This window comes from Alosa pseudoharengus, unplaced genomic scaffold (assembly GCF_046254945.1).
Source record: "Alosa pseudoharengus isolate Yale_2024_CS ecotype anadromous, Long Island Sound unplaced genomic scaffold, YU_APseudo_1.1 YU_APseudo_1.1_scf_3, whole genome shotgun sequence".
In the NCBI taxonomy this organism is placed as follows: domain Eukaryota; kingdom Metazoa; phylum Chordata; class Actinopteri; order Clupeiformes; family Clupeidae; genus Alosa; species Alosa pseudoharengus.
In genome coordinates this window covers 46,257,154-46,277,153 of record NW_027468718.1, presented here as the reverse complement: position 1 = coordinate 46,277,153, position 20,000 = coordinate 46,257,154, and the positions used below count along the sequence as shown (strand labels likewise).

At 42.7% G+C, this 20,000-nt stretch overlaps 1 protein-coding gene across 1 annotated transcript in view; it reads left to right on the top strand.

Moving 5' to 3' along the window:
- Positions 1-20,000, top strand: part of cfap65 (cilia and flagella associated protein 65) — a 44,401-nt gene that overhangs the window by 15,365 nt on the left and 9,036 nt on the right. Inside the window, exons 14-21 of the mRNA XM_076262872.1 lie at positions 623-772; positions 1,186-1,351; positions 1,992-2,120; positions 4,657-4,870; positions 5,590-5,718; positions 6,152-6,328; positions 6,793-6,859; positions 7,644-7,754. Coding sequence (XP_076118987.1) covers positions 623-772; positions 1,186-1,351; positions 1,992-2,120; positions 4,657-4,870; positions 5,590-5,718; positions 6,152-6,328; positions 6,793-6,859; positions 7,644-7,754 — 1,143 coding nt within the window. The remainder of the gene's footprint in view (positions 1-622; positions 773-1,185; positions 1,352-1,991; positions 2,121-4,656; positions 4,871-5,589; positions 5,719-6,151; positions 6,329-6,792; positions 6,860-7,643; positions 7,755-20,000) is intronic.

The following is a 20,000-nucleotide window of genomic DNA, read 5'->3' as shown; positions in this document are numbered from 1 at the left end:
AGTTATTATTTTGCTGTCACTTCGTCTGTTTTATAACCCAGAAGGATGTACTTGGTATCAAATGATAGCTCTGAGTCTCCTCTTTCATCTGACATGCGTGGCATATCTATGCGATCACGGGTCCGCGAGTAATTCAAACGAGAGTAATGAGTGTGCAGTTGGTTTGTGTACATGACGTTATTATTTTGCAGTCACTTCGTCTGGTTTTATAAGCCAGAAGGATCGATAAACATGGTACCAATGGATAGCCCTGTGCCCCCTCTTTCATCTGATATGCTTGCCATATCGATGCGATCACGGGTTCGCGAGTAATTCAAACTAGAGTAATGTGTGTGCAGGTGAACGCAGAGAAGTATAGACTGTAAATATGATGTAATTTGATTTAATTTCATGATTTTTTAAAATTTTCATACTTGATCGTACAGACAAGTGTGTAGTCTCGTTGGAAAGCCCCACTTCTGCTCTGTCGTGCAATAAAGGTTTCATCTCGCTGCGATGAACCATTCCGGAGCAATGTAACAGAGAAGAAAGGGTGTGTTTTTTGACGCACTTTGCGTCAATCGGGTTCTAAGGGTTAATAGCTCTGAGTGATTGATGTTTTTGTTTGGGTCGGATTTCTCAGGTGCAGAACTGGCGTTTTTCCCCGCAAGAGGAAATGACATACAGTATGAAGCCCAGCCTCCTACTCTGGCCCACCCAATCACAATCACCCACCAGGAGGTCCCGCCTTTTCCTTCAGGCTGTGGGTGTGGCCTCCAAGGGCTCCATAGAGGTGTGTGTGTGTGTGTGTGTGTGTGTGTTCTCCATTTTGTTGTTTTGCTATAGGTGATTGTTTGTGTGTGTTTGGATGACTATGACCATAAAACATGATGTGAGAGAGAGTTTGTTGTCTTTGTTGAGTTTGTGTGTGTGTGTCTGTGTGTGTGTGTGTGTGTGGGCATATATGTGTGTATGTTTGTGTGTGTGTATGTGTGTGTATGTGTGTGTGTGTGTGGGCATATATGTGTGTGTGTGTGTGGGTGGGTGGGTCTGTTTGGTGGATATGTGTGTGTGTGTGTGTAGGTGGGTCTGTTTGGTGGATATGTGTGTGTGTGTGTGTAGGTGGGTCTGTTTGGTGGATATGTGTGTGTGTGAGACACAGTGAAGGAAAAGAGCCGCTCTATGTTTCTCTATGGCATCCCCCAGGCTGGCAGTGCTGTGGTGGATCTGGGTGAGCTGTTGGCGGGGGGCTGTAAGTCCTTCGAGGTCCCTTTGGTCAACAACGGCAGCTGCCCGGTCAGCTTCTCCATCAGTGTCCAGCAGAGCGCCACCGATCCCAGCTCTGCAGAAGAGGCTTATGACGACCCTTCGGGTGAATATGACAGTGGTGTGCCGCCTGCCGGCAATTGCAGCCAGCCAATTGTGTATAGTTGTATCTATTCTGTTGTGTAGTTTTAGGTAGGCTTGGTGGTTGATCTAGCATTCTGTTGTGTAGTTTTAGGTAGGCTTGGTGGTTGATCGGGGGTCCTGTTGTGTAGTTTTAGGTAGGATTAGTTGTTGATTGGCCTCTGTGGCAGCGCATGTTGTGTCATGAAGGAGTGCCTTTACGGATCCCGGGTACAACATGCGGTATGTTTGCGGCTGCTGCCGGCCATTTGTGTATGATTGTTGTAATTTGGTACAACATGCGGCATGTTTGCGGCTGCTGTATGATTGTTGTAATTTGGTACAACATGCGGCATGTTTGCGGCTGCTGATTGTTGTAATCTGGTTGTTAATCGGCCACTGTGGGAAGCCCCTTTCCTGTGTATGTCCGAATTACAACTCATTTTCTCTCTCGATATCTGTCTGTCTGTCTCTCTCTCTCTCTCTCTCTCTCTCTCTCTGTCTGTCTCTCCCTCTCTCTCTCCATCTCTCTCTCTGTCTGTCTGTCTCTCCCTCTCTCTCTCTCTCTCTGTCTGTCTGTCTCTCTCTCTCTCTCTCTCTCTCTCTCTCTCTCTCTCCTGCTGCAGCTCTGGAGTTGGATGTCCATAGTGGTGTGGTCCCGGCCCGCTCCCGTCTCCTGCTACGCTGCACGGTCACTCTGCCCCGCCAAGCCCTCTACTGCTGGGACCTCAGCTACCACACACTCAACGCTCATGGTAGAGCTACATAGATACACATCAGTGTTGCGCGGGTTTGGTCACAAGCGGCCCGCGGTCGCCCGATATTTTAATCAACCCGACCGCAACTCGGACCGCGAATATTAATTAGGACAAAATTATACCCGACCCGCGATCCGACCCGCTTATTTACAAAATGTGTGCTTTTGGTTATAGGCTGCATGCAGTGTGACAGTAGGCCATTTCTGTAAAAACAAACTAATTTATTTACGAAACTTGATGCAGTAGAACTACACGCAGTAAGCATGCAGGACATAATGTTTGCGCAGGAGAAAGAATGAGAATAAGAGCGCAAGCACGCACGCAACGCACAAAGGATAAGAACACTAGGATAAGATTTGAAGGCCATGGACATACATCTTTCTTTCGAAAACAGAAATGGTGAGGCGAGGTAGGCAAGAGAGATACATTGCTGGTCAAAACGTTAGCGTAAGAACTGGTTTATAATGCTGAATGAAACACAAAGCTTTACTAAAGCACATCCACTGTTTAAAGTCACAAACACAACGAACTAAGGTAACTTTTATGCATGCGCGAACCTATACATACCGGTAGATATGGCTGTGTAGTCTGTGCCATAACATTTATTCCTGCAGGCTGCCCGTTTTGGCTGTCATACTTTTAAATGGCTTCGCAAGAAGTAGGCCTAGACCATAACCATAGCCTATATCGCTTTTCCTGAAGGGGTGTCTTTATTATTTTAACTCGCGTCTTGCTTCTTTACTGTTGACTTTACTGTATTGATGCTTTACTGTATTGATGCTAGCTTTCTCGTGATATTTTAAGTAGGCCTATTTGTAGAAAATATATATTTAATTAATTTTAACTGACCCGCCCGCAAATGACCCGAATATCATTAAAATATTTTGTTTATGACTCATAACCGCGGGTGACCGCGGTCATCCGCGGGCGACCGCTTAATTTCGGGCAGACCGCGCAACACTGATACACATACAGTATACACACACACACACTTTAGGGCTGGGATAAACGATTATTTTTTAAACGATTAATCTAGCGATTATTTTTTCGATGCATCGATTAATCTAACGATTCATTTTTTCAGTCCGATTCGATTTCGATTCGATTCGATTATCGATTATCTCCCCATTAATTGACTAATAGCAACTTATACATGTTGATTCACATATCTGAATGAAAAAAATATGAATTCCTTAACATTGGAATATATGTTTATTGCTCTTAAGGTTCCAAAATAAAATACTATACAAGTGCAAAGTAATGCATTCTTAGTCAGAGGTAGCATTCAGTTCAGTTCAGTAGGTCTAATTGAGTGCCTGTCACTTTAAGACGACGTTCGTGAGGGAATCCCTGCAATTAACATTAACAACATTAAAACGCTGCTGATGTGTGAATGCAATTCATAACGTAGTTAGTTCAAATAACGGTTCATAGCCTACTTCTCCTTGGGACAATCACTTTTGAGTCTTGGAAAACACTTTTCCATTTACATTGGGATTTTGCAAACATTCAGAGTCAATAAAATGAGCCCTACATGAGTAACGAAATTGACAAGCAGATGTAAGTAAGCATGCTAAACTTGACATCCGAACATTATTCTAACGTTAGCTTTGAGATACTGCTTGATTGCATAACTTAGCCTACACTGAGGAGACCAAACTAAGTTATGTTGTGATGAGACCTTAGCAGAGTTAACTTGACTGCAGCAGTTTTGAACAAATCTGCACAGCATGGTCATGATGCTAAGCGGATTTAATAGCAATTTAGCCAGCCGTGTTCTATGCAATGCTTCTACGTGGCAACAACAATCCTTCAACAATCGTGAATATTTTGTGTTAAATGCACATGCAGAGGAGGGGTAGCGGGCTCGTTATGAGAGAGCGCGGGCGGGGCAGGGAAAGGCTGCGTGCGTAAAAAGTGCAGCTCAATGAAAGGATTTTATCTTATTTTTAATTTAAATAGTACAACATAGAACATCAATGTGTGACGACCGGTTTTGAGTTCGTGGCGCCCCACCACCGATTAGTCAACGTATGGGAAACACTGAAGGTGTAAAATTCAAAATATTTGTCAGCACGCGTTTTGGGTCTGACAAATCGACGCGCATATTTTGCGTCGACGTATTTTTTGCGTCGAAGTAATCGATTACGTCGACGCGTTGTCCCAGCCCTAACACACTTACATTCTTCAGCTCTGGAAAAGTAAATTACAGCAAAGTACACAGACAGAGAAGCACAATTACACTTGGTTACTCACTTAAAAATGCACATTTGTGAAGGTGATGAAAGTATATCTAATTTTAACAGTAAGGTAAATTTGACCAGATAGGAAATGCTGTGTGCTTAGTGCTGTACACTGCCCTCCTCTTCCTCCTCCTCCTCCTCTTCCTCCTCCTCCTCCTCCTCCTCTTCCTCCTTCTCCTCCTCCTCTTCCCTCTCCTCCTCCTCTTCCTCCTCCTCCTCCTCCTCCTCTTCCTTCTCCTCCTCCTCCTCCTCCTCTTCCTCCTCCCCCTGCTCCTCCTCCTCCGCTGCAGGCTGTGTGATGGGTGATGCCCAGCCGCTGTGCCGGGTGCGTGGGCAGGGTGTGTTCCCCACACTGGAGGTGACGGACGCGCGGGGCAGTGGTGCCGCTGAGGGCCTGAGCAAGCTGCAGCTGTGGAGCCTCCTCTCCCTGGAGCCCCTCAACACCTGCCTACGCCGCCACCCCAGCCCCCTGGAGCTCACCCACAGGGTGCCCACCCGACACAGGTACGACCCACAGGGTGCCCACTAGACACAGGTACGACCCACAGGGTGCCCACCCACCAAACACAGGTACGACCCACAGGGTGCCCACTAGACACAGGTATGACCCACAGGGTGCCCACCCACCAAACACAGGTACGACCCACAGGGTGCCCACCCGACACAGGGTGCCCATCCGACACAGGTATGACCCACAGGGTGCCCACTAGCCACAGGTATGACCCACAGGGTGCCCACTAGCCACAGGTATTACCCACAGGGTGCCTACCCACCACACACAGGTATGACCCACAGGGTGCCCACTAGCCACAGGTATGACCCACAGGGTGCCCACTAGCCACAGGTATGACCCACAGGGTGCCCACTAGCCACAGGTATGACCCACAGGGTGCCCTGCCCACCTGACACAGGTACGACCCACAGGGTGCCCACCCGACACAGGTACGACCCACAGGGTGCCCACCAGACACAGGTATGGTAGCTATGATAAGGATTAGGCCAAACCTGATGGGAGGAATGTGATATATTTGACAAGTCTTTGTTAGGTAAAAGATGATAAGCCTCTCTCCTCCAACCCATTTCTCTGACCCTTGTGTGTAACTGTTCTGATCATGTCTTTATATATAATTTATATTTAATGTTTTAACAGACATCTGATGTTTCTCATCTCTCTCTCTCTCTCTCTCTCTCTCTCTCTCTCTCTCTCTCTCTCTCTCCTCCAGTCTGAGGCACTGTCCATCTGTCTTCACGTCGTCCATGTTGGACTTTAACTTTGGAGCTGCTCCGCTGGGCTCAGAAGCCTCCTGTATTCTCCTGGTGTTTGAGAATACCGGCAGTGTCCCGGTAGAATGGTAAAGAATCAGAACCATAGTGGATTAAATAATCATTTAGAGTTGGCAGTCACTGGTGTGTCTAAGTCTCTGAATATTTTCTCTCTCTGTCTCTCTGTGTACTCTTGTGCTGCATCATCTCTCTCCCTTTCTATCCATTTCTCCCTCCCTCCCTCCCTCTCACTCTATCTCTCTCTCTCTCTCTCTCTCTCTCTCTCTCTCTCTCTCTCTCTCTCCCTCCCTCCCTCTCACTCTTTCTCTCTCTCTGTGAGTGTGTACAAATATTTTAGCATGAAAACAACCATACTTATCTATGTATGTGAGCAATATGGAGATCCTACATGAATAAGTGTGCACATGCCCGTTCTCCGTAGTGACCACCTCACGTGCAGTGTGTGTTGTGATGTCATTTCCTCCTCATGTGCAGTGTGTTGTGATGTCATTTCCCCCTCAGGAGCTTCCTGCTCCCGGAGGACCAGCAGATTGAGCTGGAGTACTGGGCAGAGAGCGGAGACTTCACCCCCACGGAGCTGCACCTCATGAGGGTGCAGGACAACCGCCTCTTCTCCATCTCTCCGCGCTCCGGGAGTCTACCACCAGGCCAGCAGAGGGCAGTGCAGTTCACCTACAGGTCAGACATGCACACTGCATGGTCAGTTACTTCAAATTAACCCAAACAGAATCCCACACGCAAACTGGATTATCTCCATATAGTATCATGGCACTGCATACAAGGTGCTTTGTATTTCTTTAATGTGATGATGATTATATTGATAATGGTAAGGATATTGATAATGATAATGTACCGTGCTTTATATTTTCACTTAGTCTATCCTGTGATTTTAAGGTCATCAGATCCTCCTTTAATTGTCACTATCAAAATGTCACAATGCAAACTTTAAAACATTTTATACACATGTAATTGTAACATTTTTTTTTTCATTTGTAAGCATTTACTTGCTGCTGTTAAATGTGTCATAATCTGATAATCTCATCATAATCTCAGTCTTATAATGTGGCGTTGTTGAACTATTCTGTCTTGTACTTGCACTGTGTGAGTGTGTATGTGCTGTGAGTGTTTTGTCTTCTCTGCAGACATGAGTTTGCAGGCACTGACCGCCTGCCTGTGTTGCTGAAGCTCTCCTACGGCCGAGAGATCCTGGTGAGAGAGAGAGCTTGAGCCTGACCCCGCACTGCCCCTTTCTCTAAAAAAAATAAAAATGAAAAACAGACCACCACCACCACCACCACCACTTATTACAGGATTATCGGTCTCTCAGAATGAATCCTAATCTCTTTAAAATTCCCAGTCAACAGTTGGGATTGTCCCAGCAGAAATTCATATCCTCACATTTAATACAATACATTTCCTAGAAAGGTTTTTCATGGGCAGACCACAACACCACCAATCCCTGAAGCCCAAACCCAAAAGCACTTCTGTCAGCCTAGTCTCTCGTCGCCTGGAGAAATTGAATGCATCTGGCCGAATACCTGTGTGAGAAACCCAGTCATTTGTAGGGTGAACCCAACCTCGGTCTGTCTGGTTTCTGTGAGAATTGACTGATATGAGCACTTCCAAAGATTTGAGTTTGGTCTGTGTAGTTTGTCCAGGTTAGCATCAACATGTAGTCCACAGGAGCCATTACACTGCCCCAGCCCCAATTAGCACTGGTCCATTTTTGCTCATTGTCCCAATTTGCGTGTTGCCCCTCAATAAGATTCAGGCTAAGTGAGCTTTCAGTGTGTTCAGGTACACCTACTGTGAGTGTTTTAAAACCAGTGCCCTGCGCACTCCTAATGTGTGTGTGTGTGTGTGTGTGTGTGTGCGTGTGTGCGTGTGTGTGTGTGTTATGTGTGTGTGTGTGTGTGTGTGTGTGTATTATGTGTGTGTGTGTGTATGTGTGTGTGTGTGTGTGTGTGTGTGTGTGTGTGTGTGTGCTACTTAGCTGAACTTTTTAGGAGTTACGGTAGAGCGAGACCAGCACTACCTCCACTTCACCTCCAGCACACACACCTTGGCCCCTGTGGTCATCGGAGGCTTCAACCCCCCTAAACAGGTCTGTGCTCAGTCCACCCCTCTTCATGCTGCACGGCTTTGCTTCTGTTGCCAGCTGATGATTTGACACCCTAATGACCCCCCCTTCGTAGTTTATTCAGCTGATGTAGATTTGCTACTGTGTGTGGTGATATATTTATCTCTGTAGATTTGCCACTGTATGTGGTGATATATTTATCTCTGCTGTAGTAGTAGTGACTGACAGGCCTATGAGACAAAGTAAACATTTGTGACACCTACCTATAAATTGGGTATGTGTAGAGATATATGGTCAATGTCATGGGTTTCCACCTCCCTCTGCTGTGTGCTACAGAGTAACAGATCTGTATGAATTGACAGAGATATTTGCTGATTATTACACGGCTCTTCAGAGTGCTGCAGAAAGTTCCATTCACATGAATGGGCCTTCCCAACGTTCGGGCCTATGTTAAGTAAGGGATAATGTATAGAACGCCGGTCATTATTGGGAAAATAAGTCCCGACAGGGCTTGTTTCGCCCTGAAGGGACTTATTTTCCCATAGTGACTGCGCGTTCTATACATTATCCCGATTATTATACGGCTACTTGCCAAAACGAAAAAATAAACTCCACGATATGTCTCTTTACACTTATTTGTTACCGTTTTGTTGTGGCTTTTGCTGAGAAACAAATAGTTTGCAACACACGCTGAACTTGAATCAAACATTCTTTAGAACACAGCTGATCAACCGTCTGCTTTCACTTTTGAATGAAGTTCCAATGCAAGAAGTGACCGGAATACTTGCGGAGTGATATGATCAGCAGCATAAAACCCGTTGCCATTGACAGCGGTAGTTATATGTTTGCAGCGGTAATTACATGAATTTATTTTACCGTAGAACGTTGGGAAATCCCATTCAAGTCAATGGAGCGTTCTACTAGCATTGTGAAGAGCCGTATAATAAGGGATAATGGACAACACGGTGGTCTGTTCACAGAAGTTAATGCACGGTTGAGGTTGTAAAATGGCCTGACTCGAAGCGGAGATTCAAACCTTGTAAGTGCATTAACTTCTGTGAACAGACCACCGTGGAGTCCATTATCCCGCTTATTCCACTGTTGCCACTTGCGTTGTGTTCATTTCCTGTTACAATTTAAACGTTTTAATCGCTAAAACTGTCTTGTTTGTAGAACTACTTTCTTCCGACACATATCAACTAATTTCTCAACTTGCAGAACAAACTGCCGTTACTAGTTCTAAATGGATGGTTGCTACGGCCAAAGGCCAGTCGTTAGTTCTATCTCTCCCATTGTCAAGCGGGCGTATCCCAAGATTCTGATGAACTTTAGCTTTGAAACATCGCTTTTACTTAGCCTGCTGTCATCCATCTAGCTAAAAGCCACCTCCGTCATATGCTACAATGTTACTATGTTCTGAACGTCTGCATTTTACAGCTCGGATGCAACGTGACAGCATGGCGGCGCTTGTGTGGCGGCCGTGGAGATCTTGTGCAGGAGTTGTCTGCATGGAGAAGACCAAATCAAATTCCTAGTATCTCTGTATACATGGCGAAATAATGAATAAAATGAATGAATGAAATGAATTAAAAAAATGAATTGAATTGAATTGAATTTAAACTTAACAACGAGTTCGGCGAATTAATATACAAATGTGATACGGCCAAAAAAATGGATCTACTTCATAGGTGTGCAAATAACATACAGTTAATGGTCGTTCTAAATTACGTAGGACAATGGGAAATTCAACCAAGCAGTGTAATAAATCTATATAATCACCGGCAAAGTATATAATCACCGCTGTCAATGGCAACGGGTTGATTAACATCTTTCATATCCCTCCGCAAGACGTCCGTTCGCTTATTGCAATGGAATTTCATTAAAAGGGAAAGTAAGCTAGTAAGACGTTGCCACGCAACACCTGAAACTGTCAAGTTCTATCTGTGTGGCGAACTATGTATTTTGTCAGCGGAAGACACGAAACGCGGTAGCAACATCATTTTTAAAGACCCATTGTGTTAGGTTTCTTTTCTCGTTTTGGCAAGTAGCCGTGTAATAAGCGGGATAATGTATTGTCCGCCGGTAATTATCAGAAAATAAGTCCCTTTAGGCCTTCTGTTCTCCTGTCGGGACTTATTTTCTGATAATTACCGGCGGACAATACATTATCCCTTACATGAAGAGTTTGGTTCCAAAACGCTTTATCTCCGTTTTTAAAACCATTAAAAAGACAGGCTATTTAATTGTGTATTTCAGGTAATAACAATTAAATTGCAGTTGTTTTGATTGAGTAAAGATACATCAAATAACAATACCCAATTACAATTCTACTGAAATTACTTGGAAAACAAAATGTAAAAAAAAATATTTATGAAAACTCATTAAAATGGTGGATATAGCGTTTTGGAACCAAACTGTTCATATTGCCCCCTCTGCTGTGCGTTGCTGTATAATGGCGGTCTATGAGCTGTATAATGGCGGTCTATACTCTATAGGTCTATGAGCTGTATAATGGCGGTCTATACTCTATAGGTCTATGAGCTGTATAATGTACTCTATAGGTCTATGAGCTGTATAATGGCGGTCTATACTCTATAGGTCTATGAGCTGTATAATGTACTCTATGTATAATGTACTCTATAGGTCTATGAGCTGTATAATGGCAGTCTATACTCTATAGGTCTATGAGCTGTATAATGTACTCTATAGGTCTATGAGCTGTATAATGGCGGTCTATACTCTATAGGTCTATGAGCTGTATAATGGCGGTCTATACTCTATAGGTCTATGAGCTGTATAATGTACTCTATAGGTCTATGAGCTGTATAATGGCGGTCTATACTCTATAGGTCTATGAGCTGTATAATGTACTCTATAGGTCTATGAGCTGTATAATGGCGGTCTATATAATGGCAGTCTATACTCTATAGGTCTATGATCTGTATAATGGCGGTCTATACTCTATAGGTCTATGAGCTGTATAATGTACTCTATAGGTCTATGAGCTGTATAATGGCGGTCTATACTCTATAGGTCTATGAGCTGTATAATGGCGGTCTATACTCTATAGGTCTATGAGCTGTATAATGTACTCTATAGGTCTATGAGCTGTATAATGTACTCTATAGGTCTATGAGCTGTACAATGGCGGTCTATACTCTATAGGTCTATGAGCTGCAGGGCTCCGAACCGGTTCAAGGAACGAAAACCGAAAACGAACAGAATTTTACGGAATTTTATGAGGAGTGGAAACGAAAACAAAATGGTCTTCAACTGTTCCGGAACAGAAACGTTATTCTGAAATCCACAAAACCGGTTAATAACGTTTTTTTTCGTTCTCTATATAACAGCCTATTAATTTGATTTCTGCAGTTTGAAAAAAAAAAAAAACGAATAAATGGACCTTTGATCCAAGGGCTATATTTTGGGGCACCAGCGCATGGCGTACAGTTCGTTTTTCAATCGCGCGAAGTTGAATTCGGTATTTTGCACCTTTATTTTTTAAGCATTGCGCCCAGGGGTGTGGCAATTAACAACCTAGGGCGGGCCCTGGCGCGTTGTCTAAAAATCGCTATCATACACCACCTAAACCTGGTCAGAAGTCAATGGCGAGTTGTTCATATGCTATTTTAAGAGTGCATGTCAACAGTCATATTGGCAGGTGCACGCACCATCCTTCTATCATTCATGAACGCACACCAGCGCACGTCCATGCAAAGCATTACAAATTGCACGATTACAATGGTAAACATAATTAGAATAAAGATATTACGAAATAGGCTACTGTACATCTCATGATGAGTAGTTATTCACCATCATTTGCAAATTGGTAATGACGGTTAAAAGTGATTAGGGGAGAGGCGAGAGACACGTATGGAGCACAGCTGAAGACGCACTGTCACGAGATATAAGCAACTCCTCTGCAGGATAAATGTTGTTTTATTCAGTCATTTGAGCAACATTAGGGTGTGTTGCTTTTTCCAGCCTATGTTTTCGATGGTAACCCATTGTCAGTCAATAGTGAAAGTAACTGCATATAACTGTCTAGTCGTTGACTGACTCCTTGGTGAAGTTAGTTTCACTTTGCCAATGAGTTCAAATAATAGACGAGTGCAAATGCGTGAAGGCTATGCTAAGTTTTAGTAAAGCATGGTTTAAGAATGACTATTCCATACGGTCTCGCAAGCAGCCTCCTTCAAATGCGCCGTTGAATGCCAAAATACCGATGCATTTATTTGACATATCGCGCGTTGCGCCGTTAAAGGGAATGACAGATGTCATTCTCATTGGTTTAAAATGATGTTACGCCCCAAACACACCCATATGACTGATTAAAAGACCTAGGAACACCTTGTTACGCCATGCGCTCCACTTTTGAGGACGAAAACCCTCCCAATGTGAACTGGACATCCTACTAAATTTGAATAGACTTTTGACGAGTGACGATGCACTTTAGAATGTCATGATAGGGCCCATAATGTGTATATTTTGTCTTGCTGTTGTAATGTAACCTATCCGTCTGCCACTTCGGATCTTAGGCCAGCTCGTAGCGTAGGCTACTGAAACTGATTTGGAAATTGTTTGTAGCCTATGCGTAATAGCCTATTTTGCCTGTCCACGCCTTGTCGTTTTAAAGTCGGGATTTGAAATGTTTGCGCAATTATGGCCTATTCTATGTAGAAGAGTTAAACAGGAAAATGAGATAGGCCTTGTCAGCAACAGACAGGTTCGTTTATAAACAGGGTTGGAATTATAGCGCAAGCCTTTGAAGATCTCCATATGGATAAAACTTAGGCTACAACCAGGTAAGGAGTTTAGCACGTATCCAGAAATATTTTTGATAAGAAATTATTTATAGGCATAGGTTAGGCCTACAGTAAGTCTGTAGGCTATGGGATGCATAGCCCATCTGAATGTTTTTGGATGCCGCCTGTGATTTATTATTTTTGGGCATAGCTACGGTATAGGCTAAATCAAGGGGAAATAATGAGTACGTCTATTCTAAGGTAAAGTCCACAAAAATAGACTTGATAGGCCCGCCAAACACTGCCGGAACTTTAAGAACGAACGATATTTTGCGTTCCGAACCGGTTCAGGACCGATATGTTGGTGGCGGAACGCATGCAAGAACGAAAACGTTAAACATAGGCCTACCTGAACCCAGGGATGGATTACTGCACGGGCCTACCGGGCCCAGGCCCAGGGGCCCAAGGGGTCAGGGGGCCCTGAAGCCCAAGCCTTTGCATGGAATCATTGCCTCAATATCAACAAATCATGATGTAGGCTATGAATCTGATTGAATTTAGTATTAGCCATCCCCAAAATGCACCAGAATACAGGAAATCACATCAAACAAATTAAAAATTTTCCCCCTAAACCCCCCCCCCCTCTCCCACATATATGACAATTAGTGGGGGGCCCTTAATACATCTGGGCCCAGGGGCCCGAAAGTTCATAATCCGCCCATGCCTGAACCGTTCGGAACGGAACGTTTGAAAAATAATTTCGTTTTCAAGCCCTGGTGGTAATGTACTCTATAGGTCTATGAGCTGTATAATGTACTCTATAGGTCTATGAGCTGTATAATGTACTTTATAGGTCTATGAGCTGTATAATGGTGGTCTATAGTCTATAGGTCTATGAGCTGTATAATGGCGGTCTATACTCTATAGGTCTATGAGCTGTATAATGGCGGTCTATACTCTATAGGTCTATGAGCTGTATAATGTACTCTATAGGTCTATGAGCTGTATAATGGCGGTCTATACTCTATAGGTCTATGAGCTGTATAATGGCGGTCTATACTCTATAGGTCTATGAGCTGTATAATGTACTCTATAGGTCTATGAGCTGTATAATGTACTCTATAGGTCTATGAGCTGTATAATGGCGGTCTATACTCTATAGGTCTATGAGCTGTATAATGTTCTCTATAGGTCTATGAGCTGTATAATGGCGGTCTATACTCTATAGGTCTATGAGCTGTATAATGTACTCTATAGGTCTATGAGCTGTATAATGTACTCTATAGGTCTATGAGCTGTATAATTATGAGCTGTATAATGTACTCTATAGGTCTATGAGCTGTATAATGGCGGTCTATACTCTATAGGTCTATGAGCTGTATAATGTACTCTATAGGTCTATGAGCTGTATAATGTACTCTATAGGTCTATGAGCTGTACAATGTACTCTATAGGTCTATGAGCTGTATAATTATGAGCTGTATAATGTACTCTATAGGTCTATGAGCTGTATAATGGCGGTCTATACTCTATAGGTCTATGAGCTGTATAATGTACTCTATAGGTCTATGAGCTGTATAATGGCGGTCTATACTCTATAGGTCTATGAGCTGTATAATGGCAGCAGCACAGCCAGCCAGCCAGCAGCACAGCCAGCAGTCATACCAATGGATACCTTGTCTTAGCTGAATTACTGAAGCTAAGCAGGTGTGGGCCTGGTTAGTACTTGGATGGGAGACCTCCTTGGAAAACTGGGTTGCTGCTGGAAGTGGTGTTGGTGGGTGGCCAGTAGGTGGCACTCTTCCCTCTGGCCAAAAAAGATCAATCCCAATGCCCCAGTGCTGTGACGGGGACACTGCACTGTAGGAGATGCCGTCCTTCGGATGAGACGTTAAACCGAGGTCCTGACTCACTGTGGTCATTAAAGATCCCATGGCACTTATCGTAAAGAGTAGGGGGTTCCCCGGTGTCCTGGCTTAATTCCCAATCTGGCTCATTCAATCTGGCCCCCTAATCATCCCCCACTGTAATTGGCTCATTCACTCCCTCACTCTCCACCTCAAGCTGGTGTGTGGTGAGCGTTCTGGCGCATAATGGCTGCCGCGCATCACCCAGGTGGGTGCTACACATTGGTGGTGGTTACTAGTGAGGACCCCTTACCCCGCCCCCCCTCCCCCCTCATTGTAAGGCGACTTTGGGTATCTTGAAAGGCGCTATATAAATTGAAGTTATTATTAGGGCCCGAGCACCGAAGGGCGCAAGGCCCTATTGTTTTTGTAAGGATTATTATTATTATTATTATTATTATTATTATTATTATTATTATTGTTATTCCACTTTTTTGCTTTCCTGTTTTAGAGGTGGTTAACATGGTCGAAACCTCTTGAAATTTGGCACACACGTCAGGTGTCATGCATCGCAGTTAGGTACAAGAGCTTGACCCCGGGCGTGGCCCAGGGACTCGCTAGCGCCCCCTTAGGTGACTGATCCCGTGGTTGGCAAATATTTTGAGGTGGTTAACATAATCGAAAACGCATGAAATTTAGCACACACATCAAGTGGTACAGTGAATAGACAGGGATAAAAGCTTGGCACCGGGCGTTGCCCAGGAACTCCATAGCGCCCCCTTACGTCACAGTGACTTGTGGTTGGCATATAGTTTTAGATACACACACCAAATTTGGTGGGTGTATGTAACTCCCAAAAACAAACAACTTTTGTATTAACATGCCATTAGCCACACCCACAGGAAGTGAGGTAATTGAGATTTTGTGCGTTGTGGACATGATCAATTTTAACGTACTCCTCCTAGACGGTTGATCCGATTCATGTCAAAGTTGGTATACATGATGCCGAGATGTTCCTGATTATAAATTGTGAAGGTTTTTTTCGATATGTTGTAATTTGACGAAATGACAAAATTCTTAATTTTAATACCCTTCCACATAAACAATAAATGTGTCATAATTCACCATGCATGGCTTGAAATTTTTTAAATTTCACAGGTCATTGAAGACCATGTTAATGATAATATTCACATGCCCATAATGCATGTTTGGCATAGCGCCACCAACTGGCAACAGAAAGAATGACAATTATACTGATGTCACATGATCAATTTGAACATACTCCTCCTAGACGGTTTGCTAGATTCATTTGAAATTTGGCAAACATTATGCCAAGATGTCGCTGATGTTAAATTGTGAATGGATTTTTGAATGTTGTAATATATTTGATATGATTTTAATATCTCACCACATAAACAGTAAATGTGTCATAAATCACAGTGCATTGAATGAATGGTCTGAAACTTCTCAGGTTAATAGATATTATGATTATGATGATATCCAGACACCCAATGGGCCTGCCTGGCATAGCGCCACCACCTGGCCAAGCAGGAAATGTGCCAGAAATGGAAAATGCCTTAAGTGATTGATCTGAAACTTTATACAATATTGGATATCATTATTGTGATGATATTCACACATATAATTCACATGCCTAGCATAGCGCCACCATCTGGCCAAACAGGAAATATGCCAGAAATGCTCTATGCTTTGAATGAATGGTCTGAAACTTCTCAGGTTAATAGATATTATTATTATGATGATATCCAGACACCCTATGGGCCTGCCTGGCATAGCGCCACCACCTGGCCAAGCAGGAAAATGTGCCAGAAATTGGTAATGCCTTTATTGGTTGATCTGAAACTTTACAAAATATTGGATATCATTATTGTGATGATATTCACATGTGTAATTCACATGCCTAATATAGCGCCACCATCTGGCCAAAAGGTGTATCAAAAATGTTCTTTGCTTAAAATGAATAATCTGAAATTTCTCAGGTTAATATATATTATGATTATGATGACACACAATGGGCCTGCCTTGCATATTGCCCCACCTGGCCAAGCAAGTAAATGTGCCAGAAAATAACATGCAAAAACAAATAACACACATATCAAATATGTACATTTTACAAATGCACCACGTCGGTGCTTTGTTGGATTCTGAAATGTCATGGGTTGCGGCCCGCAGGTGCTCGGGCCCGCCATTGCCGCTTGCGGCTATATTTATTATTATTATTATAATGTACTCTATAGGTCTATGAGCTGTATAATGTACTCTATAGGTCTATGAGCTGTATAATGGCGGTCTATACTCTATAGGTCTATGAGCTGTATAATGGCGGTCTATACTCTATAGGTCTATGAGCTGTATAATGTACTCTATAGGTCTATGAGCTGTATAATGGCAGTCTATACTCTATAGGTCTATGAGCTGTATAATGTACTCTATAGGTCTATGACATACATGGGCAACATACGGCCCGCAGGCCACATCCGGCCCGTGGGCTTTCCCTGACCGGCCCGCGTAAGGTCCGTGAAAGAACAATAGTCAAGAGCCTAGCATAGAGATAATGCATGCAAATCAATATCGTTGTTTTTATTTTGAAAGCGACTGCTATTTTTTACGCCCATACATTTGTGCGTGGCTGCATACGACGTAAACACCCTCACTGATGTGCTGGTGAATAGAATTTATGCTTCTGCGTCGACACAATGCAGTTGCCTTTACGTCAGCGTAAACCTTTTAAAGTTTTGTGTCTCTTATGTCTGCGTCGCTCACCACCGCAAAGTTTGTTAGAACGAACGCCTACTGCTGCTCGTTGGCGATACGAAGTGTTCATTTCAAAACGTTACTGGCAGATAGACAGTTTACAATCGGATAACCCTGTAATTGTAACCAAAATATGTCTGAGTTTATTTGCAAAGCTTATGTTAGCGAACTAGTATGATGCTACTACCCACAGGTTGCTTGAAGCAGCCGGCTCAACACACAGAGCGAGTTCACCAATCACAGTTATGTGCATAAAGTTAAAGCAAAAACATAGCCTACATTTTTAAAATAGTTTTCTTTGTGCATGTTGATTAACTAATGACAGCCTACTATTGTCTGCTCCACATTTTTGTAGTCTAATTCTGCATAGAGTTAATTTAATGATGGTAATGATTTAATGATGAAATATTGCTGAGTGTTGATGAAATGGTGGCACAGGCCTATCAGTTGTACTGACTCGTTCACATTTTCATGACCTAGCCTAATTATATAGATATTGTAGTGCTTTTTTATATCAGTCTTTGAAAACTGAAAAGAAAAATGTCAATGTCAAAAAATCATTTTCGAGAATGAGGATTAAATACTGGACATAGATTAAATATTGCTGTTTTTCCTTTGTCTCCCTCACATTTTCATCTGTTCTTACGACTAGTAAACAAAACCATATGATTTACTTAATGTTATACAAGAACAGAATAGAATTGAACAGAATTGAGTTCAGACTTGAGTTCGGTATTTTGAGTCCGGCCCTCCTCAACAGTCCCAGTTTGTCATGTAGCCCCTTGGGGAAATTAGTTGCCCACCCCAGGTCTATGAGCTGTATAATGGCGGTCTATACTCTATAGGTCTATGAGCTGTATAATGGCGGTCTATACTCTATAGGTCTATGAGCTGTGTAATGGCGGTCTATACTCTATCGGTCTGTACTCTATAGGTCTATGAGCTGTATAATGGCGGTCTATACTCTATAGGTCTATGAGCTGTATAATGGCGGTCTATACTCTATCGGTCTGTACTCTATAGGTCTATGAGCTGTATAATGGCGGTCTATACTCTATAGGTCTATGAGCTGTATAATGTACTCTATAGGTCTATGAGCTGTATAATGGTGGTGTATACTCTATAGGTCTATGAGCTGTATAATGTACTCTATAGGTCTATGAGCTGTATAATGGCGGTCTATACTCTATAGGTCTATGAGCTGTATAATGGCGGTCTATATAATGGCGGTCTATACTCTATAGGTCTATGAGCTGTATAATGGCGGCCTATACTCTATAGGTCTATGAGCTGTATAATGGCGGTCTATACTCTATAGGTCTATGAGCTGTATAATGGCGGTCTATATAATGGCGGTCTATACTCTATAGGTCTATGAGCTGTATAATGTACTCTATAGTTCTATGAGCTGTATAATGTACTCTATAGGTCTATGAGCTGTATAATGGCGGTCTATACTCTATAGGTCTATGAGCTGTATAATGATGGTTTGTACTCTATAGGTCTATGAGCTGTATAATGTACTCTATAGGTCTATGAGCTGTATAATGGCGGTCTATACTCTATAGGTCTATGAGCTGTATAATGTACTCTATAGGTCTATGAGCTGTATAATGTACTCTATAGGTCTATGAGCTGTATAATGGCGGTCTATACTCTATAGGTCTATGAGCTGTATAATGTACTCTATAGGTCTATGAGCTGTATAATGGCGGTCTATACTCTATAGGTCTATGAGCTGTATAATGGTGGTCTATACTCTATAGGTCTATGAGCTGTATAATGTACTCTATAGGTCTATGAGCTGTATAATGGCGGTCTATACTCTATAGGTCTATGAGCTGTATAATGGCGGTCTATGCTCTATAGGTCTATGAGCTGTATAATGGCGGTCTATACTCTATAGGTCTATGAGCTGTATAATGGCGGTCTGTATAATGGCGGTCTATACTCTATAGGTCTATGAGCTGTATAATGGCGGTCTATACTCTATAGGTCTATGAGCTGTATAATGTACTCTATAGGTCTATGAGCTGTATAATGGCGGTCTATACTCTATAGGTCTATGAGCTGTATAATGTACTCTATAGGTCTATGAGCTGTATAATGGCGGTCTATATAAAGGCAGTCTATACTCTATAGGTCTATGAGCTGTATAATGGCGGTCTATACTCTATAGGTCTATGAGCTGTATAATGTACTCTATAGGTCTATGAGCTGTATAATGGCGGTCTATACTCTATAGGTCTATGAGCTGTATAATGGTGGTATATAGTCTATAGGTCTGTGAGCTGTATAATGGCGGTCTATACTCTATAGGTCTATAAGCTGTATAATGTACTCTATAGGTCTATGAGCTGTATAATGGTGGTGTATACTCTATAGGTCTATGAGCTGTATAATGTACTCTATAGGTCTATGAGCTGTATAATGGCGGTCTATACTCTATAGGTCTATGAGCTGTATAATGGCGGTCTATATAATGGCGGTCTATACTCTATAGGTCTATGAGCTGTATAATGGCGGCCTATACTCTATAGGTCTATGAGCTGTATAATGGCGGTCTATACTCTATAGGTCTATGAGCTGTATAATGGCGGTCTATATAATGGCGGTCTATACTCTATAGGTCTATGAGCTGTATAATGTACTCTATAGTTCTATGAGCTGTATAATGTACTCTATAGGTCTATGAGCTGTATAATGGCGGTCTATACTCTATAGGTCTATGAGCTGTATAATGGTGGTTTGTACTCTATAGGTCTATGAGCTGTATAATGTACTCTAAAGGTCTATGAGCTGTATAATGCCGGTCTATACTCTATAGGTCTATGAGCTGTATAATGTACTCTATAGGTCTATGAGCTGTATAATGTACTCTATAGGTCTATGAGCTGTATAAT